The 26,548-nt window shown below is 39.6% G+C and overlaps 3 protein-coding genes across 4 annotated transcripts; 2 read left to right on the plus strand and 1 right to left on the minus strand.

Annotated features, from left to right (window-relative positions):
* Positions 1-324: 324 nt before the first annotated feature.
* LOC124409475 (cuticle protein 18.7-like) lies at positions 325-1,288 on the minus strand. Its single transcript, XM_046887091.1, has 2 exons — positions 1,132-1,288; positions 325-962 (listed from the first exon to the last, which is right to left on the minus strand). The coding sequence occupies exons 1-2, from the start codon at positions 1,141-1,143 to the stop codon at positions 426-428; spliced, it is 549 nt and encodes a 182-aa protein (XP_046743047.1). The 5' UTR covers positions 1,144-1,288; the 3' UTR covers positions 325-425.
* A 1,582-nt stretch (positions 1,289-2,870) lies between these two features.
* On the plus strand, positions 2,871-4,047 carry LOC124409474 (cuticle protein 18.7-like). The gene is made up of 2 exons (XM_046887090.1): positions 2,871-2,996; positions 3,327-4,047. Exons 1-2 carry the CDS (start codon positions 2,985-2,987, stop codon positions 3,891-3,893), a joined length of 579 nt encoding a protein of 192 aa, XP_046743046.1. The 5' UTR covers positions 2,871-2,984; the 3' UTR covers positions 3,894-4,047.
* Positions 4,048-10,283: 6,236 nt separating this feature from the next.
* On the plus strand, positions 10,284-13,041 carry LOC124409784. 2 transcript variants are annotated; one of them, XM_046887619.1, is made up of 5 exons: positions 10,284-10,432; positions 10,501-10,989; positions 11,366-11,636; positions 12,297-12,626; positions 12,747-13,041. In XM_046887619.1, exons 1-4 carry the CDS (start codon positions 10,421-10,423, stop codon positions 12,572-12,574), a joined length of 1,050 nt encoding a protein of 349 aa, XP_046743575.1. In that variant the 5' UTR covers positions 10,284-10,420; the 3' UTR covers positions 12,575-12,626; positions 12,747-13,041. The 2 variants fall into 2 exon arrangements, with proteins under 2 accessions (XP_046743575.1, XP_046743576.1); XM_046887620.1 differs by having other exon boundaries at positions 10,285-10,432; positions 11,366-11,624.
* The last annotated feature ends 13,507 nt before the right edge of the window (positions 13,042-26,548 follow it).

The raw sequence follows: 26,548 nt of genomic DNA on the forward strand, positions 1-26,548 counted from the left end.
CTTGATTCAATCAACTTTTTCACTCATCCATCTAGTATATTATACGTATATAAATCAATCCGTACCCTACACTCAAAAATAAATGCGGCGTGTATATTCCTATAAAATATTATTTGGTGTTCATCCGATACTGTTTGATGTCAATCTAACAATACCTGACGTTCAAGTTCTGAATTGACAACGAATATTTCTTATAATCGTCCACACCGGCCACTTCTGGTCAATCTTAATACCATCATTTCTCATAGCGTATGACTTGCTGGTTCAGATACTACAGGTATTATAAACGGAAAATAAGAATCATCGTGTAGACAACACCAAGTATTACGGGATTTGCCAATAGTTCAATTTATTCATAAAACAGGTATAAAAGAAAAAAATTGATTCTTCATTCGATCTCGGAGCAGCGACGACTATCCTCCCGTTCACCAGACGGCGACGGGGGCAGCGTAAGCGTAATGTCCGGCGTATCCGAGACGAGCCTTGGCCTCGGCGTGAGCGGCGAAGTGAGCAGCCTTGGCGACGGCCACCTCGGGGGTGTCGACAACACGTCCGTCCAAACTGAGCGGGGCACCGTAGGCGACGCTGGGAGCGTACGCACCGTAGGCAGAGACGACGGGTGCGACGCCTGAGTAGACCTTGCCGTAGGCGAGAGCGGGTGCCGAGTAAGCCGAGTATGCTGAGTATGCCGGGTACGCCGGGTAGGCAGGCACGACACCGGCAACGTAGTTCTTCGAAGCCTCACGGGCAAGGGTCACTCGCTCGTTCACCTGGGCCGCTGCGTGTTCCGCCTTGGCGTGAGCGACCTCGGGGGTGTCGACGACACGGCCGTCGGGTCCGGTCGGGGCACCGGCCACGAGGTGAGCGTAGGCCAGGGGAGCCACGTAGGCACCGTGAGAAACTCCGTGGAGGAGACCGCCGGGCTTGGCGAGAGCCACAGCGACCAGGGCGGAGAAGACGATCTGGAAAGCAAGTCAGGGGGTTAGATCACCTGGGGATTGGACACTTGGAGAATGACTGAAAGTGTCTCCTGAAGAAGGTGTCCTGTGATACGAAGACCCCAATGTTCGAAGGATGAGAGACTTTTTGGCTTAATCGACCCTTGCGGATCATGCGAATTAATTTACTTACGAAGCACTTCATGATGAGTGTTGGGTTTGGTATTAGCGCTACTGGGAAATGACCAGGACTCGCTAGTTGGGCGTGTTGTGTCGAGATAATCGTTCGGGCGGTTTATATAGGTGGCCCGGTTCCTGGCATTGGAATTATTCGGGTATGGGCGCATGATGGTCGTGGTGGGGAATCGAGGTAACCCACTCTCATCGTGATCCTGGTGTTTGGACGACAATTGGCGAACCTGGGAGGTGCCAGAACGGGTGAGAGGAAGACGGAACACGCGTGTAGGCCATCGTGTTCCTGAAAGATACACACACAATCGTCGGTGGTGTGGCAGCCACCTGTCGTGGCTATGATTAGGCGGATTGACAAAAACATTCCGCCTTTTGGCACGTGCCCGTATGATAGATCTACATGCATAAACGACGCTTGAGTAAATTGCTGTAATCTAATAAGTAGGTATGTACATTCTTGTTCTTGTTTGGCAATTTGTTATAATAATGCTTCTAATAGTCCATGATACAATTTTTATTCATGGATCAGATGTGGTCCCCGGATACCTCGTCTTTTTTTTCTTTGTCCAGCTTCTTCCTTGTTGATCAAACAGGTTCCAGATTTTTCATTCCACGCCGAGGGCAAGAATGCCGGGAAGTCCGCCGATAGGATCTGTGGAACCACGATTGATTCGCGGTCATGTTAGTCCACCGTATACCAGAAACGGTGAACCGCTTATTTCGTAATGAACTTTTTTTGTCCCGCTTAGGTAAAGAAATAATACGGCTAGTTGCTGTGATAAATCGTTAGCTGGTTGCTGGATTTGGGTTTAGTTCATATAGAAGCCATGCATTGTAGAGGTGTGGTGACTTTGATTTTTTCAAACTGATCTAGAAATCCAGAAATGTAAACCTGGCCCGGCAAAATTTTTGCCGATCAAACCGCTCGACCGCATGATTTACATTCGATTTTTATCGCCGGTGAATAAATTCAATCAATTCCAAGGCGAGTTCCTGGTCGTTAAACGCATTAAATACAAGCAGCTGACAATACCTGCTTAACAAACAGGCCCTTTTCAGGTCTGACGCGATATCTTACCGGTTTTTTCTGCGGTTCGTGTACCTCTGCGATGTCTCGGCCACCAATCACCGAAGATACCAAGCTGCGTGATCTCTCGAATTTCATATGCATTCTTCGTGAGATAACTGACCCGATTTCGGATTGAAGGTCGCATAAAAATTTCGTGTTTCTAAACTGCGTGCATAATTTCAAGAGCACACTTTCCAATTGCAATTGGAATTCTGCCGCTGCAGCTCAATCTGTGTTATGAGCTGCTAGACATGAATGTGCAGAGATCAGTTTGTGCACATCATGATCCCGATCAATCTACAGCTCAATAATATCAATTGATCACTGATGCAACAGCCGCTGACGTTTTCGACCAAAAAACCGCCTTGAAATCCGCACCGGTTTCGGCGGATGAAAAATTAGAGCAAATTTTGTAACCACAGCTTGAAATTGACCGAGAAAGTGCGACGAAATTTCGAACAACTTGATCGATCGGTGGTCGATCATTACGCAATATTGGAGCTTGACAAGGATACCAGGTGACCGGGACCTCCGTGAGGCCACCGAATCCTAGCAGACAGTAACTTAGTGTATAAGTCTTTTTTTAACGGGAAGCTCCCGCACACCAGATTTGCGAACCTCGCTCAATGTCAGGGAGCGTCAAAGGCGTGGTCCCCACCGGCTCACAAGCGTTTTCATCCAGCTGACCACCTACTATATAAACCTGAAATCAAGCCGTACTGGCATAACTCAATCGACAATTATAGCGAGTACTGGTCTACCAGCAGCGCTAATTCTCAATCATCATGAAATTCTTCGTAAGTACTTATTCAAAAGTTTCAATATATAAAAGTTTTCTCGAGATTGAACCATCTTTTGACCGGTTATAATCAACAGTGAACCCAATTTCAAGACGCATTTTTGATCTCATTGTGTGCAGGAATCCCTTAAGAAAAATTATTTTGCGCTGTCTTTCGTAGTCGGTCTAATCGAGATGACATAGACCAATATTTGAATTTATACACACTCCAGAAAGTGAACCAGAACTTTAGAGAGGAAAGAATTTAGGGAAGATCCGTCAGGCCAACATTTTGGCTTGAAGTTGAACATATAAAAACCACCCTCTGTACTCCTGATAATTCTTGCAGATCGTACTCTCCGCTCTGGCCGCCGTCGCCCTGGCGAAGCCCAGCCTTCCTCTGGTCTACGCTCACGTCCTTCCAGGCGCCCCGACCGGCCCGGATGGCCGCGTCGTCGACACCCCCGAGGTTGCCTACGCCAAGGCGGAGCACGCCGCCGCTCACATAAACGAGAAGGTGACCCTTGCCAACGAAGCCGTCAAGTCCGCTGATGTCTTCACCGTCGCTGGTCCCGCCGTCGTTTCCGCCTACTCCGCGCCCGCATTGGTTTCCGCTTACGCTGCCCCCGTCGTCCGATACGGACACGGAGCCCCCGTCGGCGTTGACGGCCGCGTCGTCGACACCCCCGAGGTTGCTCACGCCAAGGTCGAGCACGCCGTCGCCCACATCAACGAGAAGGTGACCCTCGCCAATGAGGCTGCTAAGAACTACGCCGCCCACGTCTACGCCGCCCCCGCCCCCGTCGTCTCGGCATACTCGGCACCCCTGGTTTCCGTCTACTCCGCACCCAACGTTGTCTCCGCGTATCCTCACGGTCTCGTCCGCAGCGTTGTCCCCGCCGTCTCCGTGTGGTAATCGGGCACCGATTATCGCCGATGCGTATTATGATCGAAGAACCTACCGGGCGCTGGTCGCCACAATCATGTATAAATGTATTTACTTACAATTGTAATTTTCTATCTACTCATATACAGTCGTTCAGCTGCAATAAATAATATCATGAATCAAATTTACCGATGTGTCATCTGATTCTTTTTTTTACCTCTATATGTAACTCGAGAACCTTAAGCCTTATACCTATAATCTTATAATTAACATCAACTTCAACCAAGATATAGTTTAAACAAGGCTCGTGCATTTGTCAATTGAATTTTGACATATATACTATTCGTATTGATGTCTCGTACCAGGGTGAACATATTTTTGGATCGATTTTTTAATTCAAGGTATCAGCGAGTAGGAAATGATATATTCAAAGTAATACATTCAAATTTCATGATTCGAGGTGTAAGTCAGTCTTTAACTAATTCACCCACCCTCGATTTTTCAGAGGTTAATCTCTGTAAAGCGATACGCAAAATGAAAAAGTGAAAATCATCATCCGAATTCGTAGTTATCCTGCATCACAAAATTCTTAAATTTATTTCATCTCTCTGTGTGAAATTTAGCCGTGCAGACTAATTGCCAGAACAAAGATTAATACATCAAATGAAATAATGAGCAAATCACGATGGGCAAAATATAAGAGGAACGAGAGAAACCGATAAATCGAAATAAGGACAGCTTGACGAGAAGACTTTCTCTTGGAATGCGGAAGATGAAAACCTTGCCGGAGGCAGGCAGACCGAGTTCAAGCCTATTTATTAGCGCCTGAACGACGTGACCCGTCATACAATTTGTCCAAATCTCTTTGTCTGACAGGCTGGGGATTCGAACTGAGGTCCTCTCGTTCCGCAGCTTGGCACATTACACGCTACGCCACGGCACTCGATATTCCTTGCTTGCATTCATTGATTATCGTATCATCAATACTACGTATAAATTATCGACGCTGTGACAAAGATCGCACGTCTGCAAAGCGTTGGCTACAAATTCAGTTAGGTGTTTACGTTTACAATGTACGTTCACAATGTACTCGGAAAAGACGTGCCAGATTCCGTTCCGGTTCACCAGACGAAAACCACGGCGTGAGCGAAGTGTGACGTCACGCCTGGACATCTTCGCCTCGGGCGTAGGAACGTTGAATCGGAACGTATGCAGAATGCAAAAACGCTGACGTGGTCACCCAAAAAATAAACCACAAAATTCGCACAGGTTTCGTGGGATGTATAATTCGATCGCAGTTTGTAACCACACCTTGAAATTGACCGTGAAAGTGCGACGCATTTTCGAACGACTTGATCGTTCGGTGGTATCATAACTGCGCAATATTGGAACTCGACAAAGATAACAAGTAACCGGGACCGCAGCGAGGCTCAACAAATCCTAGGCAGTGCATATTTTTTTTCGACGGGAAAGTTCGCCATTTTTGTGCATCTAGCTCAATGTCAGGGAGCGTCATCGGTGTCATCCCCACCGACTTATGAGCGTTTTAATTCGACTAACCACGTACATATAAACCTGAAATCAAGCAGTACTGTCATAACTCAATCGATAATTACAGCAAGTACTTGTATTGTCTACTAGCAACGCTAATTTTCATGCAGTGATCATGAAATCTTTCGTAAGTACCACCTACCTGTTTATAAACTTCGATGTATGAACACATTGTTGGCCGGCAATTTTACTCAGAATTTATCTGATTTCCCCGGTTATTCGCGAAACAAACGCGCATCGATGACTAGTTAACTCGTGACCGGTCAATAATGTATTAATATTTTAATAGTATTCTCGAGAATAAGTAGTCTTTTGATCGATTTTTAATAGTGAACACAATTTTCAAGACTTATTTCTGATCTCATTATGTACATGAATGATAGATAGATAGATAGATAGATAGATAGATAGATAGATAAGAAGTTTTATTTGATCCTATGGCTGTAGAACTGACATGCTCAAATTTCTATATTTTAAAAATAAACCTAACAGATGCATTCGGCTTCCTTTGCAATTTCATCTGTAACCTAACAGGCATATTTGTAAAAGCTGCAGTGCAATAATCAAATACTGAAAAAATCAAGGTTAAGACTAGCTTAATACTTAATTGCTCATTCAATATTTCATTATTAATTTTTAATTACGTCAAGGTTTCCATAGTACGATTACATGAGTGCGTCACCTGATTTCTCATGATAAAGTATTATCAATTATTACTCCAAGATACTTAACAGAATCATCACAAAAGGAATTACTCAATTGTTTACAATAATTCTTGGAGCAAACTTACAAGCATCACTATTCATCACTTTCAATCTATTGCCAGACATAATTGCTTGTGTCTTAAAGGCATTTAGTTTGAGACAAATAAGTTTACACCAGTCAAACAATTTTGCAATTCCATTACTTAACATATCAACATATCGATTTACTTTCGACGAGTAACAAGATAAATATATAATTACATCATCTGCATACAAAAGATATTTGCATTTTAATATGCACGCTACATCAGCTATGAAAAGGATTCTTTTAAGCTGTCTTTTTTAGTCGGTCTAATCGAGATGACATGGACCAATGTTTGAATTTATGCACACTTCAGAAAGTCAGAACCTCAGAGAGGCGGACTCAAAAGAATACGGGGAAGATCCGTCGTGCCAAAGTTTTGTCTTAAAATTGAACGTACAAAAACCACCCTCACCCTTGGTCATTTTTGCAGATCGTTCTCTCCGCCATGGCTGCTTTCGCCCTGGCAAATCCAAGCCTGCCTCCGGGCTACACTCTCGTCCATTACGGCGCCCCGACAGGCCCGGATGGCCGCGTCGTCGACACCCCCGAGGTTGCCCGGGCCAAAGTCGAGCACGCCGCCGCTTACTACGCAGCCATTAATCCCGCCCCCGTCAGTGTCTACCGATATGGATACAACAGTGCCCCTATCGGCAACTACGACAGCCCCGAGATTGCTCGAGCCAAGATCCAGCACTCCCTGGCCCACGTCAACGAGAGGGCAACCCTCGCCACTGAGGCCGCCAGAGGCGTTCACATCGCCCCCGTCGGTTTCTCTCGAAGCGGATATGGAGCCCCCGTCGGCGAAGACGGACGCGTCGTCGACACCCCGGAGGTCGCCCGCGCCAAGGTGGCGCATACCATTGCGTGGAACGAAGCCGCTAACCCCCGCCCCCCACCCCCCGTCCCCGTCAAAGTCTACCAATACAAATATGACAAAGCCCCTCTTCGGGAACCACCCGTTAACGTAGTCAAACACGTCGAAGACAGTCCGGCGGTTGCCCAGGCAAAGGCCTATCACGCCGTTGCCACTGCCCAGCATCTTCTTGCTCACGCCAACGCGGGGGTGACTCACGCTATTGAGGCCGCCAGGGACCCTGGGAACGGATATGGATATGGAGCACCCGTCCAACGCATCTACGACAGTCCGGCGGTTTCCCAGGCCAAGTCTTATCACGCTCATCTCACGGAACAGCACTTCCTTGCTCACGCCAACGCGAGGGCGATCCACGCTGATGCCACGGCTCAGCATCTCCGTGCTCACGCCAGGGAGAGGGCGAACCACGACAATGTCGCGGCTCAGCACCTCCGTGCTTACGCCAACGAGGGGGTGACCCACGGAAACGGATATGGAGCCCCCATCGGCGAAGACGAAGGCGCTAATTCCACCCCCACCAGTGTCTATCAGATCGAAAATGCAGGAGACCCCATCACTGTCTATCAATACGGACATAACGAAGCTCCCCCCGTCAAACGCGTCTCTGACAGCCCAGCCGTCGCCCGGGCGAAGGCCCGTCACGCTCATATCACGGCCGAGCACGCCCTTGCTCACGTCAACGAGAGGGCGACCCTCGCCGTTGAGGGTGCCAGGGGCGTTCACGTCGCCCCCGTAGGTGTGTCTCGAAGCGGATATGGGGCCCCTGTCGGCAAAGATGGACGCGTCGTCGACACCCCCGAGGTCGCCCGCGCCAAGGTCGAGAATGCTATTGCCCACGTCAACGAAAGGGCGACACTTGCCAACGTGGCCGCCAGGCTCTACCCCCCCTACAACCCCTACGCCGCCTACTACGCACCCTACGAATCCGCTGACGTGTCCGAATGGTAATCGGGCCCCGATTATTGCTGATGCGTATTATAATTGAATAATTCCTGCCAGGCGATAACCGCCGCAATCACATATATATATATATAACATATACTATCTGCTTAGAATTTTTTACCGACTCATCTGTATCGTGTCGTTCAGCTGCAATAAATAATATTTCGAAGTTATCGATTTGTGATTAACTTCTTCTCATATTTTGATGTGTAGTTAGAGAACCTTGAGCCTTATAATCTTATAATTATAAATATATCCACTTTAATCTAGGTACAGTTAAGACAAAGCTCGGGCACTTGTTATTTAAATTTTTACACATTAAGGTATCGACTGTGCGTATTGATGTCTTACACCAAGGTGAATGTATTTTTGGATCAATTTTTTACCGGACATCAGTGAGTATAAGGAAATGACGGATTGAATGCAATACGTAATTGGTTTTGCCAATTTTCAAACTTTACGATAGGAGCTGTAAATCAGTTTTTGAGTAATTCACCCACCCTCGATTTCCGAGAAATCAACTTCTGTAAAGCGAGACGCAAAGCGAAAAAGTGAAAATCGTCATGCAAATTCGTAGTTATCTGCGTCACAAAATTCTTAGACTTGTTTCATCTCTCTGTGTGAAATTAAGCCGTACAGACTAATTGCCAGAACAAAGATTAATATGTCAAATGAAATAATGAGCAAATCACGGTGGGCAAAATATAAGAGGAAAGAGAGAAACCGATAAATTGAAATAAGGACAGCTTGACGAGAAGACAGAAAACAGTGACGAGGAAGGTAGTTCGATGGCAGTGACCCTATATAGAGATGTGAGTATATTTATAGTAAGTCCTGCGACGTGGGAATAGATCGGGGATAGAAAAAGGCAACTAGGAGTGAAAAAAAGAAAAAGAAATAACATTAACCACGCTTGTTAATATGGTCACTTGTCTTTCCACGCCTGGATTGTGCTTCTATTGTCATTTCGCGTTACGAAGGCTGTAATTGAGTTCCCACCGTCAAATCTCATCCGCCTGGACTTGGTTCGGACTCTGGTGTGCCGCCTTGTTCGAATTTATCTGCAGTAAATACAAACTGTCGTTATGAACTGATCTGAATCTATGCACTAGATAATTGGCTAACAACGACGTACATATTTCGAAACGCTGAGAAATTTTCGTCGCGAAAATAAGACCTTTGTTATGGCAATTTGCATGCCCATTAATACGAGCTGTTAGTTTACGCTTGAACTGACAAAAGGATTGACTCGATATTTTGAGGGACAATACTTGTCGGTTTCTTATTGTAGCAGATCGGTTACAGGTATTATCACTGTATTCGTACAATAAGAAATAATTGCATACATTGTCGAATATAAATCGAATCTGCCTACCTTCGTTTGACGATAACTCACGAAACCGACCGCGGAATAAACAACGTCGCATAATTGTGATGAGATTCCGCAACAGTCGGCCATTATTCAAATATGCCGGTATGATAATTTGCATGAAATACGCAGACACGTTTCAAAAATCAACCGACATTATACGTGAGTGTGCGAGCAAGCGGATTGTCAATTTTGGTTTTTCTAACACGGAAGTTGGCGCTGTGCCTGCTGCGTCGATTAGTCGGATTAAAAATTTCGAATGAATTATTATCGTGCGTCCTACTCTCTTGTTCTATCTGGGCGTGGGTATATTATCTGTACCAGATTAACCGGCGATGTGAGGGTAAACGGTGAACCGACCGGGCGACCGCGAGGCGAGCACTCGATCTATTTTAAGGACTCGACTACCACGCATACACAGACGCTTTATCACCGAGGAGGACTTGTATTCCGCACTTGTTTCTCCGTACATCGCAATTCGCATGAATAAAACAGCGCAAACGACGAAACAACCGCAGCCCGTCGAGCGAAAGCGACTACTAAGGATGCCTGCAAAAATCTGCACTAACGAAATGGTCCGCGACGCAACGTCGACGTATTAGGACAGATCAACTTAGGACCGCCAACCACGGCGCATAGCAGGAGGAAACGCGATCCGATTTCAATTCCGCATACATCGGTACCCGCGGAATCGGCAAAAAGCCTCACCTCCGATGGGACGAGTCGGCGATCGGTCGAGTATTTTGAACTTGCAGTCGACCTTGCGGGACCGACGTTACAACCTGTTCTCCGGCCGACGTGTGTATTATAGTTCCATCCTCGTCTCATCTGGTTTACAAATTCGCAATAAAAAGAGGAGCAGATGCGTTGCTCGAAGGGCGTGGCGATCAGCCCCGTCCTCTTCTCCGGCGCCCGGGACACAACCGGGTGCCTATATAAAGTGTCAGGTGGCATCTCGGGTCGTCAAACGTGCGAATCGGTCCTCGTATTGTCGCACATAAAGAGCAGATCGTCTCCGAGGATTCGCGTACCATGAAGCTGCCGGTGAGCCGGGATTCGCGAAAGCATAAACCAGACGTTCAACGCCGTTTCTAATTCTCCGATAATTCCAGGTCCTTCTCTTCTTCGCGGGGTTCGCCTCCAGCGCCGTCGCCGTGCCGTCAGGCCTCGTTCTCGGCTACCAGGACACCCTGGGCCAGTACAGCTTCGGCTACAGCGCGCCGTCTCAGGCGCGATCGGAAGTCCGATCCGTCGACGGGGTGACGCGAGGATCCTACAGCTACGTCGACCCCGCAGGCTTGGTCCAGAGCACGGACTACACGGCCGACGAAGAGCACGGTTTCCGGGTCGCGGCGACGAATCTTCCTCGAGCTCCAGCGCCGGTCCAGGAAACACCGGAAGTCGCTGCGGCCAGAGCAGCGCACCTCAAGGCGCTGGAGCAGGCCGCACAGGAAGTTCCGGAGATTCAGCAGGACGCGGACAGCGTCGTAATTTCGGCAAAACTTGACGCACCGGAACAGGAAAGTCCCGTAAAAGATCAGGCCGAACCGGAGAAGCCTGAGGAACAGATTGTAATCGAGGCTGCCGTACCTGAGGGACAGGTTAGTGGACTATTTCATTTCAAAGTATGGTATAATTGTTTGATTACGGGTTGGGAGTCCGAAGTGCAGATATATCGCTGTATTCAGTTATTAATTACCTCGCTACCGCCTTGAGACACCTGTATAATTAACCGTTCAATTTCCATGGGTGTATAAGCGTGGGTTGTGATGGACGTTGATGACAGTCTTCGTTCCAATTTACGTTATGCCTTCGAGAAGAATTATCTGTTATTCGATCTATAATTGTTTATAATCGATCCTGAACCCTTGGGTCAGATTTTTGGATCACGACACGACCGAGCTCCGATTCCAAGGCTCGGAATTTCAGAACTATCGCAACGTGAGCCTTTAACCGTCCAATTTCCGTCCCTTACAGGCATCGGAGGATTCGCAACTCGCCGCTGCAGATAATAAGGAGGATCCGAAGACCGAGAAGCAACCCGAGGCGCAGGAGGAGCAGAAGGGCCGAGCGATCGAGGAGCCGGTTTTAGCCCCGTGGATCAGTCCGGTAGCAGGATCCCTGCCGGTACCTTTGATCCCGGTGAACTTTGACCTGCCGTTAATCTCCGCTTATTCCGGGCGGCCTACGGCCGTCAAGGCCGAACAGACACTTCCGCAAGCAACGCCCGATCAAGGTCATTATACAACTCCGATCGCCGGTCTCAAACTGGATCGGTCTGCATCCGGCGACACGCCCCGTGACGTGATTGTGTGTTAATTTTTCCGAGAGTGAGTGAGTGAGTGAGTGAGTGAGTGAGAGAGAGAGAGAGAGAGGGAGGGAGGGAGGGAGGGAGAGAAAGATCAGAGAGTGGGAAAGAGAGAGAGAGAGAGAGAGAGAGACAGAAACACATCCTGAATCCGAGCGTAAACACACGACACGCATGCAGACTTAATCGAAGCACGTATAATGTCGTGGATATTTTTCACTCTCAAATAAGACGGTATATAGTTCGAATACTCAACAGACTGCAGTTTTGAATGGTCAGTTTTTTCGTTGTCACCAGCCAAGTTGTACCGACAAGTGAAAAGAAAAGACGAATTCTTGGCTGACTTTTAAACAGGTCTATTCAGGAAAGGAGACCTCATTATTGGTGCAAAGGCACAGCTCATATTTTTATTCGATCCACCTGCAGACATCCTCAGTAATGATTTCGTCAAAGCTTCATACCCGATGACACGTCGGAAGATTTTTACATTTTTGAACCGTAACTTAAAAGCAAATAAAATTCACGAAGCATGTCTAATCGTAAATTTCTACTTTACTTACATCCTACTTGCATTGAAAATTATCACCCTTTTTGAAATAGGACTGATCACGCCGGCTGGAACAACGCTGAAGACCTTCCCTGCAGGATCGCAGTTTGTTCCTCAAGCTGAGGTTTCGCAGGGTTCTTCATCGGGCGAATCTGCGGCTGTCGTCCCTGCGATAAGCCGTGCGAATTCCGCCAGGGAATACGGAATCTATGAAAGACCTGCGGTCTACGCACCCGTGGGTTCGGTTATCCAACTCCAGGGATATAACCCGACCATCCCGTCCTTCCTGAGATACGCCCCGTTCCCGTACATCGCCTACAACGTTGTATAAATCGGTTCAAATCGTCGCTCACCTTCCTTTCGTCGAGAACTCGAAATTTGAGGTGAGGACAGATTTCGCTAAGGATCCGAGAGATCTTGTTCAGCGATTATTTGGGCGTGATTTAACAGGTTTAAAAAAAAGAATAATTACTTGATGGCTTAATTTGTTTCTCTTGTTTCAGAATACTCGGCTAGAGGAGTCGGACATTTTTTGCAGGCGTCGGACGACGAGACAGATTTTCATATCTGACGCAAGATTAACAGAATTCTTTAACATCCTTGTGATTTCAGTCAGTCGAGCTTCAGGAAGGAATTATTCAATCCATCGATAATATGTTGCGATTGTTAATTAGGCTACTCTATTCTCTTTACCCCTATATGCATAATTATAGTTACACATACCACGCTATGGTTAGCGGGGAAGTAATTGCGTTTGTTACTAAATAAGCAACGAATTTAAATAAACGAATCAAACATAAAAGTACCAAGAAAAAAGATTAAAAATCGATACGCACCCAACCCACCTAAAAGTCCCGTCACCACGTTTTCAACGCATACAGATTAATCATATGATATGCTTGTAGATTAATTTTTTTCTTTTATCTATCAGACTTGTTTATACGGCTGTATATAATGATGGAGAAATAAAACGTGCAATTTGATAAAATTCATAAATGGCTTCCAATTTTTTTTCCCTCACTGTTTTATCCCAGCTGTTCTTCGTTATAATTATCCTCATGGTGCAAGTTTTTCCTGGCTCGTTTCAACATCGTGTACAACAATGTCGGGCACAGTATAAGCCATGAAAATTTATTGAGTTTCATTTATTCTTTTTTATAAAATAAATCAAAATGTGAACAATAAAAAGAATTAAGGAATATTTGTATATAATATACATACTTATATGCTTGTATATGTATATATATTATTGTATTTATATAATAGTATATTTGTCTATAATAATAATTATCCTATAATACGTGTGTATATAAGAATGCAGATTCAATACCGTCTATTATTGTTGTTGTTGTTGTTGTTGTTGTTATTACAGTATCTAAGGATATAAGCTATGTATTATAAACTGACGTTGAATCTAGAATGGGTATAGGTAACAATGTCATAATCCGTATAGGAAATCGTTTAAATTTATCATAATTCTTTCAAATATCTGTCTAAAATCCGGCGTCCCGACGCGCGAAATTCAATTATAAATAAACACAATTTCTAATCGTGTGTATAATACGATAAATTATCATCGCTAATTGTAATCACGTACAAAAATAAATTTAAATATATGCATATAATAGAATAATGATAATAATAATGATAGTAACAACAATATAAGGAAATGCAAAAATGCACAAATTAGTTACTACTTTAATATACCGATTGATGCCAGCGAAGCTTTTGACGATTATTCTTCACTCGTCGTCACTCACCTGTTCTTGTTATTTTTATAATTATCTACGGTTTTCAGCACGTTATACCGTCTGTGATTCGGTATCTGTTAGAATTTTATTTTTCGATTTGCAGATTCTTGGAGTATGTCGTTAATATTACATTATTTATATTTACCTGAAAGATTCTACAAGTGTTGGGAGAAACTTTTACACTTTCTGAGAAAATTTAAACTTTAATCATTATTATCACTATTATTATTATTATTATTATTATTATTATTAATACTAATAATATTATTATTTTAGTAATTATTTCGCAGCTAACGGTAGTAGCGGCGCAGGTGATTCTTAAATGTCCAATCTCGCCACAGAATTAACGCATAATTCGCACTCCCTAGCTGGCATCGTATCGGGCTCAAATCGAACTCTTTGATTTATACCTATATTACAGTGTTTGTAAATGCGCAATGTATAAAAAAATAATCGATTAAAATTAAGGAAGTGACGGGGTGCTCGTACTATACGCGTCTCGCTATATTTCACGTAATACTGAAGTTACATTAACAAATACTAACCGCAATAAACTTACTTCCTATGTTGATTATCAACTCCATCCTATGTGCTGGAATGTATTTGAATAGATTTTATTTTTGTATGATCTATATGTATAATGTAACACACCGCAATTATCTACATATTTTTGGTGTGCGTGTGTGGTGTTGTAACTTTTTTAAATTTATTTCATCTTATAATTTTTTATTTTGATAATTTTGTTCTTCAGGGCCGACACAATATTTGGAATAAGCCGATAATCGTATAAATGTTTTATGATCAGATTGGAATCGTTCGTCTATCGCAAAACAACCATTTTACACAGATAATTAATGAGAAATATATCTACCTATGTTATATATAATGTATATATGTACCATTTTGAATAACCAAATATATACATATGTATGTATGTATATCCAGAAGTTGATGTTTTATTTTCTCTTTCGAAAATCGGGATTAAATATTACTTTATTTATTTATTTTACTTTATATATCTCGTCGAGTGATTTCATTTCTCTCATACTATAACATCTGGGCGGTTTTTCCATATATGTTTTTCCATACAGGCGAGGCGTTACCATAAGTTCTTTTTTTGCCCTTACTTTCTCTCCTTTTTTCCCGCTGTAAAAATCAAATCAAATTAATTTAAGGTTAATCAAATTTTTAGATATTTGTACGCCGTGCAATTATTGATATCAGCCGTAATTCTTTTCCAAATTATTTCTACACACGAGCATTTTCTTAGGTGAAATTTTCACGCGACGTCATAACGGCAACACCTGCCTGTACAAACGATTTTCAAATTGCTCAAACTTTTTGCAAATATAATTTTCAGTTTCACAATATTTATTCTCAACCATATAAATTATAACATAACTTCATATCTGACTTTGCGTCCGATTCCCTATATTATAGTGTTACAGTTTATATATTACATATATATGTTATTACAATATTTTTATAATAATACTCTTCCTCTTCTCTTTTTTTTCCATTACCTCTATACATTAATGTATGTATATATATATATATTTATTTGCCTATTTATCTATATAATTATATCCAATTAATAAATATTGATTCACAATTGACTTTATAATATTTCTGTTGTACCCTCTCCAACCTGTTTTCCGAAACGCATCGCGTTTTGTGTATACATATAATATACCTCCATGTATATCTATGCGTCAAATTTTTCATAAAGTTATATTGAAATTTGAGAAAAAGCTGCGTATATATTGAAACGCGATTTTATCATACAGAATGGCGGGAAAATTCAAGCAAGCTATCACGTAACTCGTAATATCTTTAATTGTGATACACTATTCGCACCGGAAAAATGTTCCCGATGACATTTTTCGAAGGACCTGCATCACTTACGTATTTATTAAATATGACTTCAGATGGATTATTGTACATTATATATATATATATTTATTATATATTATTATTATATATATATTATATAAGTTATAAACTCACGGATTTCGAGACATGATTTTAACTATATATCTACGTATTATATAATGTGCTAATTTACACACCGATTTTGTGCAAGCGATTATAGCAATAACGTATGTACAGAGGAATGAGGTGCACGAAGACGCCACGCGTGCAGATTTAATGATCAGCTGATAACGTGGTGCCGAAACTCTCGAAATCCGTGAAGGAACTGCCAAATCACTGGCTTCGCTACAACATCATATATATCCTGTAAAACCATTTCCTCACCCTCGTCCTCATCCAGAAATCAACTTATGATCTTTTCGCTAATGATCTACTGACTCGAGGAATATTCGCAGCTTTGACCTGTGCGGATTACGTCGCCGAATCCCATGCGTGCACTTTTTAATCCTCGAAACAAGTGTAATATTCGCAACGCCTGTATAAGTTTTAACATTTTTTTGGCTTTTCTAGTGGGTGAAAATATTTATGGACAATTGATCGTCAGAATGCAGAAATTAGCAGCGTGAAACTGTGTTTAAAGTGACCATTTCCAGACCAGCGGGCAACAAAAAAATGATTAAATAATCGAGATTTCTTTTTTTATTTTCCTAATAAAACTGATGAACAAATATCTACCCACTCCTTTTCTTTTCTCAAGCAAAATTCTTAAAAATAATCTAATAAGTACGTGGTTGGCCGTGTCAGAAAACGGTCAGATCAGCCACGCTTAATATGCAAAAAAAAAAGAAAAATGCAAAGTTCCATATATGCGTTATGGTTTAAAAAATCTCGCCTTACACCCTAATTGGTACACAATATATACTATTAATAGCGAGTTGCGAAGGGGAAGAAAAAATTCGTCTTGGGTCCTACACGAGCTAATTTAATTTTCACGGTGCTTCTTTGTACGGTTGAACACGCAGGCCTCGGTGGTCGGCATTCACCCATTAGGTATGTAATTATGATTACACATATTGGTACGGGACAGTTATTACAACAATTTGTTACAAGAACGAATCGGTTGTCATTAGTAACTTGGCGTTTCGAGTAATTGTACAGAGGCGTGATAAATTGGCTTGTAAATTCGTCGTTCGTCGTTCGTCGCGAGTATCTCGCTCTACGTCGACTTAAAAAATAGACAAATAAGCCTGCGTGTGTGTTACGCGTGAATTTACATACACTGATAGCTTCGGTATAAATGGGCTCAGGAATTACAATGATCTCTGTAAATGAACAGCGCGATAAATCGGCACTCGATCTATCTAAGCCAGAGGCTTTGGAGCCAAACCATGATTAAAATTGACGGGAGTACGAAAAAAAGTTGATCAAATTTTTTCCCATTTCAATATGTCAGAGTATGGATTTCGAGGAATTTCTAGAGACAAAGACAGAGGGAGGAGGCAGGGAGGGAGAAAAAACTCGCAGGTAAAAAACTGAAGAATCGCGGTTCGAAGGCGAGCGAGATAAATTCCCCGTCTCGACGTCGAGGAACATGTTTGTATAAATCGATTAGAAATAGGTATAATAATACGTATAGGTAATACGTGTAACGCGGCGACAACAACAACGCAAAAACTGTTAACGCATTAAAATCGCTTTTCGGTCTCTCCTGCAGGTCACAGCTTACAAACACAGTGCAACAGTGGACGAATTTCATTGAGATTTTTTTGCTATTTCACTGTCTTTACTTAACACGTTATTATAATATTATTCGCCGATGTGTTATAATATTAATTACACAGTCTCGTGGCTAAGAAAAGCGTATTACAAACCGCGGAGAGAAACGCCCGATTTCAGAAATTACTTAATCGCCGTAGTCTCTCTTAATGTTATTATTATTATTATTATTATTATTATTATAATAATAATATAATATTTAGTCAAGGTGAAATTCCTGAGAAGGCCGCGTTTAAGTTGCAGATCAAATCGGTTCTCCGCAGTCTTGCGCATTGTAATCGCATATCGTGATAAAAAATGGATCATTCGTGGAGCAAAAAGCAAAGTCCCTCCTCGATCTGTTTGGGTGAGGTGAAATGGACAGCCGAGATCGGCGATCGCCGATCACGAACGGACCGAACTCTTCCATTTTCAGAATTTTTCACGCCTCATCTTTTCCTCGCTCTTCTTTCCACTTGACGATCAGCTCACCTCGACTTTTTGCCCGGCTGACATTGGCCAGGTGATTGACGTGAAAGTGCGAGTCGTTCTGGGCCCGCCGGCCTCACCGATCCTTCGGGGCCTTATATCCGCTGATCCAATTAGGCTCCAGTCCGTAAACGTTTGCGGAGCCTCCTTCGGGATCTTCGAGGTCCGACAACCGAGTTGTCCTCGGAGTTTTTGAAGCCGTTCTCAATTCCTTGCACAGCATTGTGCGTGCAGCAATGTTTGGATCGCGGTTCGAGCTGTTGGATTGGGTCCTTTGTCCGCGATCGAGGTCCCGCTTATTGATTGCAGGTTGTAAAATACGTGGGAATGAAAATGAATTTTCAATGAAATTTTTTAATGAAATTAAACTCGGTTTCTTTTTTCATTTTTTTTTTTCTGCTTTTTCTTTCTTATTTATTTGCAGTCAAACTGCTCGATCAAAGCGGCGCTGTTCCGGCAAGAAGTACGAATAAGAAGAATCAGGAAAGTATATACCATACAGAAAAAAGTAAAGATGTAAAAATGATTGCTTCAATTTCACCTGAAATAATGAAGAGAAAATTTTTTGATCCATACGATATAAACGTCCGTCAAACAAGAAGTCGATATCCGTAATTTCGATCGCCTTCACTCAGTAGTTACGTTTTACCGTATATAAATTATAACTCATTGATCCCTCGTATAGATTTTTCTGCTATAATTTCTTCTACGTAATCACGTAACAATTTTTATATTACCCAGACGTGACAACGATATATGGCGCAACCACGGTGTCAGTGCTTTATGTTCTACTCTGATAAATTTAAGCGCGTAAGCCGAGATTCCCGGGAATAAAGTGTAATATGTGCATGTATGCATGGAGGGCTGTTGCACAATTACGCGATTTTCTGAAAACGCAATTTTTTCAATTCCTCGAACCCGAGCTACGGTGGTGCAATTTATTTATTTCTATTTTCTCAATTCCATCGACAAGCCGATTCGTCTTAGCTTCGACACCTGAAACAACGTCAATAAAACGATCTGCAATCAGTAAAGAAAAAAAAACAAATGAAAAAAAAATTAACAAAAAAAAAAAATTACCTGTGATTATTAAGCCGCTTCACACGAGTCACGGCTCGTGTTTTCGACTTTGTGCGTATGTGTGCATGTTTGTCTGTGTAAACTATTTAGATCAGCTCACGCAGAGAGTAAGTAATATAGTAAGTGTAACACACTTACTCGCGGACGCGAGAGTGGATTATATTTATAGATTGCAGAGGTCGCAAAAAAGTCGGACGTGTTTATCATGAAAGCGAAAGTAGTGCAGAGAGGTGGGTGGGTGGATGTGACACGTAAATAACTGGAAGTATAAAAAATAACCGATCGAAGCATAGTTTTGCGCGACGAAAGAAATCGAAAGTTTAATCTCTATATACCTGAGGATATAACGTAATTAGTTAGCAGCTGTACGAATTCCCACATAATATTGCAAATTGCAAGGAAATGGAATTATGTGCAGATTTTTAACTCCTCACAAAACCCTGGAGAGGAATGTTTTTTTTCCACTTTTTGCACGATCAGTAAAAAAACTCGCGAAAATCTAGCCGCGGAATGGCAGTAAAGTATAACAGAGAACTGCAACATCGTTAGGTTACAAATAACGATGTAAGAGGAGAAAGGATGTACAGCGCTCCGAAATTTACTTTCGGTGCTGTGCAGTCGGATACGGTAAAAAGTTGTCAAAAAAAACTTGCGATTAAATCGGGAAAGATATTACGGCGATCCTGCTGTGAACTCGCTGACGAATTGCAATTTCACTTATTCAACTTCGGTAAAATTTATATTAAAAGTAAATGTAGAACGTATTATAATTTTAGAGACACTTGTCTAATCGAGATACATTATTATGATCCTCGAAAGAATAATCGGTTCGTAGATTTTCAATCGCATTCGACCACCGCGGGTATTAAAATCTTGAAAACACTATAATATCAGGATCTGAAAATAAAAGTGTACAACACAGACTTTGTTGGTAAGAAAATAAAAAAGATTTCTCAATTGTTTCAGAAAATACCTTGAGGCATGCACGCGTGAAAATCTAGCTAAAAATTAAACGATGAAGGTATAATTATTGACGTGCGTAGATTTAGATAAATTTTAATAATTTTTTGTTCGTTAAGTTTTTTTTTTTTTTTTTTTTTTTCCGTTTTATCATCATCTTTCAAGATATTATAATACATATAGTAGCAAAGGATAAGAAGATATAATGATAATGATAATAATGTATAATAATGTAGTATAGTACAGACAGACAGGCTACATAGGTACATGGATTAGTAGGTACAAGTATAATAATAATAATAATGATAATAATAAAGATAATCATAATATAGATATGAAATTATAACGTGATAGTAAGTAGAAGATATAGTATAGTATAGTAATAGTATAGCATAGTATAGTATATAGTATAGATATGACAATGATATAAAAGAATAAGTCGCGAATTAGATGCGTGTTTTAACGGTGATATATTATGTATATTAATTGTTTATATGCGTAATTATAATATGCATAATTAGGTATATAAATCGCGTAATGACCAGATTCAGATTAGATTCCACAAACGGAATGTGTTTGGGATTATTTTTTCTAACAAAGGAGGTGTTTTTTATACTTGTTTATTTAATTTAATTTCGTTTATCTGGTCTTTTTTCTCTAACACGGCAAAAATCAACCAGATAATTACGCCGCGATGGATTCATGGATCGTTGTTCGCGAATCGACCGTTCGACACGCATCAGAATAATTAAGTATGGATAACATGTATTTTTGTATACATGATGTATTGTAATAATTAACGAGTCGTAATAACGCTGTAGATTCTTTTCAGGCATGCTGCATAGTAGTTATTACAGATTATATTTTCGTACATATTATACCTATTATAAATAAACGTCATAGTACGACTTGTTAATTAATGCAAATCATAATATATTATCATACACGCGTCTTAATTGCAACTGATCCGCAATTGTATAAGAGAATATGATAAATAAATTATATCCATATCATCCCAACCATATAAGTATGTATGTCAGCAGAATTAGATGACTGGATATAATTTACGTTTAATATAATAATTACAGGTTTTTTTTTCCTTTTCTATTTTTTTTTTTTTTTTTCTCCTCTTTCTCTCATCAATATCTTTAAAGGTAATGACGTTGATCCCATAGAATACGTGTTTAAACATCTAGGCACAATTCCTAACGATTGTTCTGGCGAGCTTGTGCGAAAATTCTTTCATTTTATTTATTTGTTTCTAAGTTTTATACATATATACATATATATAGTATGTATATATATATATATATATATATGCATATTTATTTTTCTCTTGAAATTCTGTTAACATTACGTTCACCCCTCAAGTATACGGTTATGTTGTAAATAAATACGCGACCTCCGTATATAACTTTTATCGCTATTTATACTGGTTAGGTATACAGTATGAATCTAGATACCATATATTTTATTTATACCTACATGCATATCACGCGTATGTATGCGTATAAAGTTATACAATTGTAGAAATTATACGCTTACAGTAATTACAGCATTGTCAATTCAATTCAAGCCTCGTAATTAGAGCCGAGTTCGAAAGTACGAATTCAACGTGTTCTTATTTTGTCTATCTCCAATTAATGATGCATAAAAATGCGACATCCTTGGGAGGAAAAACTGGATTATGGCTTTCATTGCGACGCTGTTCATCAGCTTCGATTAATTTCAGTGTGGTTAATTATACGTCGTCGGCATTGTCATTAATTTCACCGCTTATGCCTAATTTTGGCGAAATATTGACTATATTCTCATTTTTATCGTTAATAATTATTATGAAAAATAAAAGTAAGCACGTTCCGTCGTTTATCTTATAATGAAAACCCCCTTTTTGCCTGGCAGAAATTTTCCACGTTTTGTAATTATGCTGTATAGAATCGTTATATACTATCAATATTATTATTGTTGTTATAGATGAAATGGATTGTTTTTGTTAAAAAGCGAAAAACACGCCTCGCTACTTTGAATGAGCGAAAAATATGTAACTCGTCAATTCTCATCGTGTGAATCGATGCGAAAGTATATCGGACCTTTTTTTTTAACGTATGATAATATTTTTCATTTTAGATTTTTTCATAAAATCCTAACAGAAATTTTTTCCTCCGTATGAATTACCTGCACGAATACACAATCGGAATCTCAGGACTAGAACCGCACGTGGCTGTAAATTGATAAAAAGAATCAATAAAGGCCAACAGTAAATAGTCTCTGATCGAAAAACATTAAAATGACAGGTGAAATGATTCTGCACGAGTAAAATATCGCTGACTAATTCTGCGTTTGGTAAAGAATATTACAAACATATTCAACGCGTCGTCGTTCAAAGGCGAGAACTGACGAAAAAGCGGAAATAAGAAATAAATGCCTGAGCGTGTATTTTACTGTATTTCGGGAACCGTTATAATAAAAATCGAGTAATAAACAAACAAGAAAGTGAAACATCGAACATTCGCGTATAATAAATCGAAAAATTGCCAATCATATCCACGGAATATAAATATTATTAGCGTTAAAATTATGTTATATATTAACAAAAAGTGAAACGACACGACGATATGAATACAAATGATGATGATGACGCGAATGATAATATGTGCATATAACAGGCAAAGGGGATCGGATAGAATATATATTACTTACAGTTTAATGAAATAATGAAAATAAAAACTGGACATCTTTCACGAAATGATTATATGTTGTTTTTTTTTTTTTGTTTTTTTTTTTTATTTATTTTTTCATTTTTACTTCTCTTTTTTTCCGTTGCTGTGGTTTTTGATATTATTAATGGTAAGAATTAGAAACTGGACATAAGAACACACAAGACATAAGACATAAAACATGAAAGGTGTTACAGAAAGTTGTGAAAAATCAAGTAAAGTAAGACAAAATAATATTAATGATAATGACAATAATAATAATAATAATAATAATAATAATAATAATAATAAAAGTATTATTTATAATATTAATAGCAATAATAATGACAGTAATAAACAGGCAACGATTAAGTAGTGACAAAGATACAGCGTAAGGTAATTTAGAACAATAATAATTAACATTAAAAAGTAATACAGACGTGTATAATACGTTGGAAAAAAAGAAGACAAAAAATATATAACTATAACTATAATAAAAGTGATCATCGTCGCTGTATTGCGAGTCTATGATCTGAAATTATAGATAAACGCAGGAAGTACGAACTGAAGATATCCTAACAAGATACATATACTATTTGTATATGTATATGAAATTATTCTACATAATTGTATAAAAAATTAAACAGATCTGGAAGAAATTTAATAACCGTACATAGATTGGTGAGGAAATTTAATATGGAAATAGTGTTCGTGAAACCGCATGCCTTTAACATTATACATAATAATTATAAAACTTCCAGAATCAATCTCACTGAAATACTTCCTCCATTTTCCTATTATATGTACCAGCACCAAAACGAATCCTGTGCGTATCAATTAGCTATACATTATTATTGTATAAGAAACATAAGCGCGCATATAACATAATGAGAAAAGGGAAGAGAAAATTCTAAGCATATATAGTATAATGAATGACTGAATGAAAATTTGTTTACAGTCAAAAGAATTGACAATTTTCAATGAATCGACATGCTTGGTAAAAATTTAACAGATCATTATCAGATCATTGTTTATTTCTTCAATACTTGATCATGCTTGTGACAGATTTCGCAGCTTCCAGACCTGTTGAAATTGAAATGAAAAGAATCAAGAAGAGGAAAAAATTGAACGAAAACGTGAGAAATATAATAAAGGATACGTGAAGTTGTAAGAAAATTTATAGCTGAGTGAGGTATATTATCGAGTTAGTTCAGTTTAGTCGTTCGGTTTTTTAAAATACTTATGATTCGCAATTTTTGACAGCAGCATCGAGTCTGATTGATAAAGATGAATTTTTAATAGTAGAATAGATTAGACGGTTTGAAAAATCGAATAATACAATATTAAAAGAGTTAATAGCGTTTATGTGAAGTTTTGTGTGTGTATGTGTGCTTTGCATGTGTATTATGCATAAATTACTTGCGTGTGTATATCGTCTGATGTGTTTTCGCACGTAATTATAGTGTTTCGTTAATTATAAAACTATACGCCTTCTAGAGTTAAAATAATAATAATAATTATTATTATAGTAATCATCGTCGTAATAACACGCATCTAATCTAATCTAACGTAATTAGAGTCCCAATTGCGTGTGGATTCGTATCAATTAATTAATTACTTAATTAATTAATCATTAAAATAATTGATTAATTCTTTACTTTCGTTCACATTATTTAGCTGCCGTTTCTGTATCATTTTTAATGAAATAATTTTTTCTTTTCTCCATACTTCACCATCAATTATTCGCATATATGTATAATACTTTATATTCTCTTGCATAATATACCATGTTTCAAGTTTTGTCAACTTAATTTCAAACCGCGACAAAGGGTTGAACCATCGAACGAAGCTGAATAAAAGTAAGATGAAAACAAAAAATAAACAATTAAAAATATGTTCGCTCCCTTATTACCAACCATTTATGTATCCGTAGATGGATGCATGACGCGTATTTATACACGTATGTACATACATATATCGTACACTTTTAACATGAAGTCATGCTTGATTGGTTTTCAGTTGCATTTATTTGTGTGTACATTTCGTCTGCATGTGTTGTTGTTGCTGGTTTTTATTTATTTATTTATTTATTTCTTTTTAATTTAATTTTCTTACTTTATTTAATTATTTCTCTTTATCCTTGTAAACTACCTAATCAGTAATCAATTACTATAGCTTAACTGTTAACGCTCACTCTGACAGTTATTATTTAAAAAATGATTTCTTTTTTTTACTTTTTTGCCCGAGTAGAGCTGATTGTGATTTTTAACGCAATTCCTGGCCCAATTCTATCCCCAATGGGCTTCCTAATTAGCTGTGGGCTATCACCGTGAGGCCAATATCTTTCGAATTCTGTTTACGATTAACCACCGAGAATTTACAACGTTTCGAGGTCTTGTATTTGTATTTTGAACGATGGAAGAGAAGCTTAATTATAATTCCATTGCTCTGGCCGGTATTATTAATTTTTTTTTATATCATTTTATATACTTGAGAGAATTTATCACAGAATTTCAGTGACGGTGTAATATTTGGCCTCAGGTTTGGCCACAGCTTCTATCCGAAAAAACACCACAGAAGTCAGAATCTTGAGTTGCGGATGACAGGTAATGAATGAGAGAAAAAAAAAAAAAGAAAGAAAGAAAGACGGAAGGAAAGAAAGTGAAAAAATGAAAATTGAAAAAGAAAAAGCAAATCGATCATTGAAAGATGGATTACATATGCAAGATCACGCGGTATGAGAAAACGCGCAAAAATCGATTCTGCGCAATTACTCTGAATTCGAAGTTCGGGCAACAATCGTTTCGCTACAATACAAGGAAAAAAAATTTGTACAAAGTCGGAAAGAGACAGACACAGTTAATGCAAAAAAGATCAAGATTATTATCAAGGGGGTTTCATCGCTAGCAAATAGTGATTGTCGATACCTAAACGTTAAGATATTTCAATATAGCCGAAAGGTAAAATAGAATTATAATCGAGCTACTATATACCTATATAATATAAATAACGCTATTATTTCGCGCTTCAGACTTGAGGCGTCATTTTACTTTACTTTAATTTTACGTTTATCAACTATTATTATTATTATTCTCCTCGTCGTCGATAATTAATGCAGGCTAATACTTAAGCTTTCGGAAAAGAGAAGGAAAAGAAAATTTGCCTACAAACTATCTTTAGCTCTTCACGTTTCCTCTACACAGGATCTAAACATTGATGATGGGGTTCATATTATACCGTTGGAAATATATTTTGCAGTATATATATATACATATATATATATATATATGTATGCGGTTATTTTGATGACTGATTGATAAAAGGATGAAAGATCGGAAAGATTCGTGCGAAAAGTTCGAGCAAGGAAAAATTCTATACTACCAGAATTCACAATCGCATTTACGTTACAAATTCCAATTAAACACGCGATAATTTACAGATAGCTTTCGGCATTCAGATAATATAACAACTTGCCGAGGTGTTTCGTTTCGTCGACATTTCAAGGACGCTCATCGCCTATTTTTTACTATTACATATTAGTCGTGCATGATTTGCATTATGGGTAGCCTAAAAAAGTGACGAAGAATTGGATAAAAGAGAAAAAAAAAAAAAAAAAAAAAAAAACTAGTACTGTCGTCAGGGTGCCCACTTTATTTCAATTCTCGTGAGAAAGAAAACATGGAATTGATTAGGTAGATTAGA

The sequence above is a fragment of the Diprion similis genome, chromosome 8 (assembly GCF_021155765.1).
Source record: "Diprion similis isolate iyDipSimi1 chromosome 8, iyDipSimi1.1, whole genome shotgun sequence".
NCBI lineage: Eukaryota > Metazoa > Arthropoda > Insecta > Hymenoptera > Diprionidae > Diprion > Diprion similis.

What these genes read in the sequence shown, in the direction of transcription:
- LOC124409784 (XM_046887619.1), top strand. An exon ending in CTGCCGTACCTGAGGGACAG is followed by an intron (nt 10,990 to 11,365) that starts GTTAGTGGACTA and finishes CGTCCCTTACAG; the next exon opens with GCATCGGAGGATTCGCAACT. An exon ending in CGATCAAGGTCATTATACAA is followed by an intron (nt 11,637 to 12,296) that starts CTCCGATCGCCG and finishes TTTTTGAAATAG; the next exon opens with GACTGATCACGCCGGCTGGA.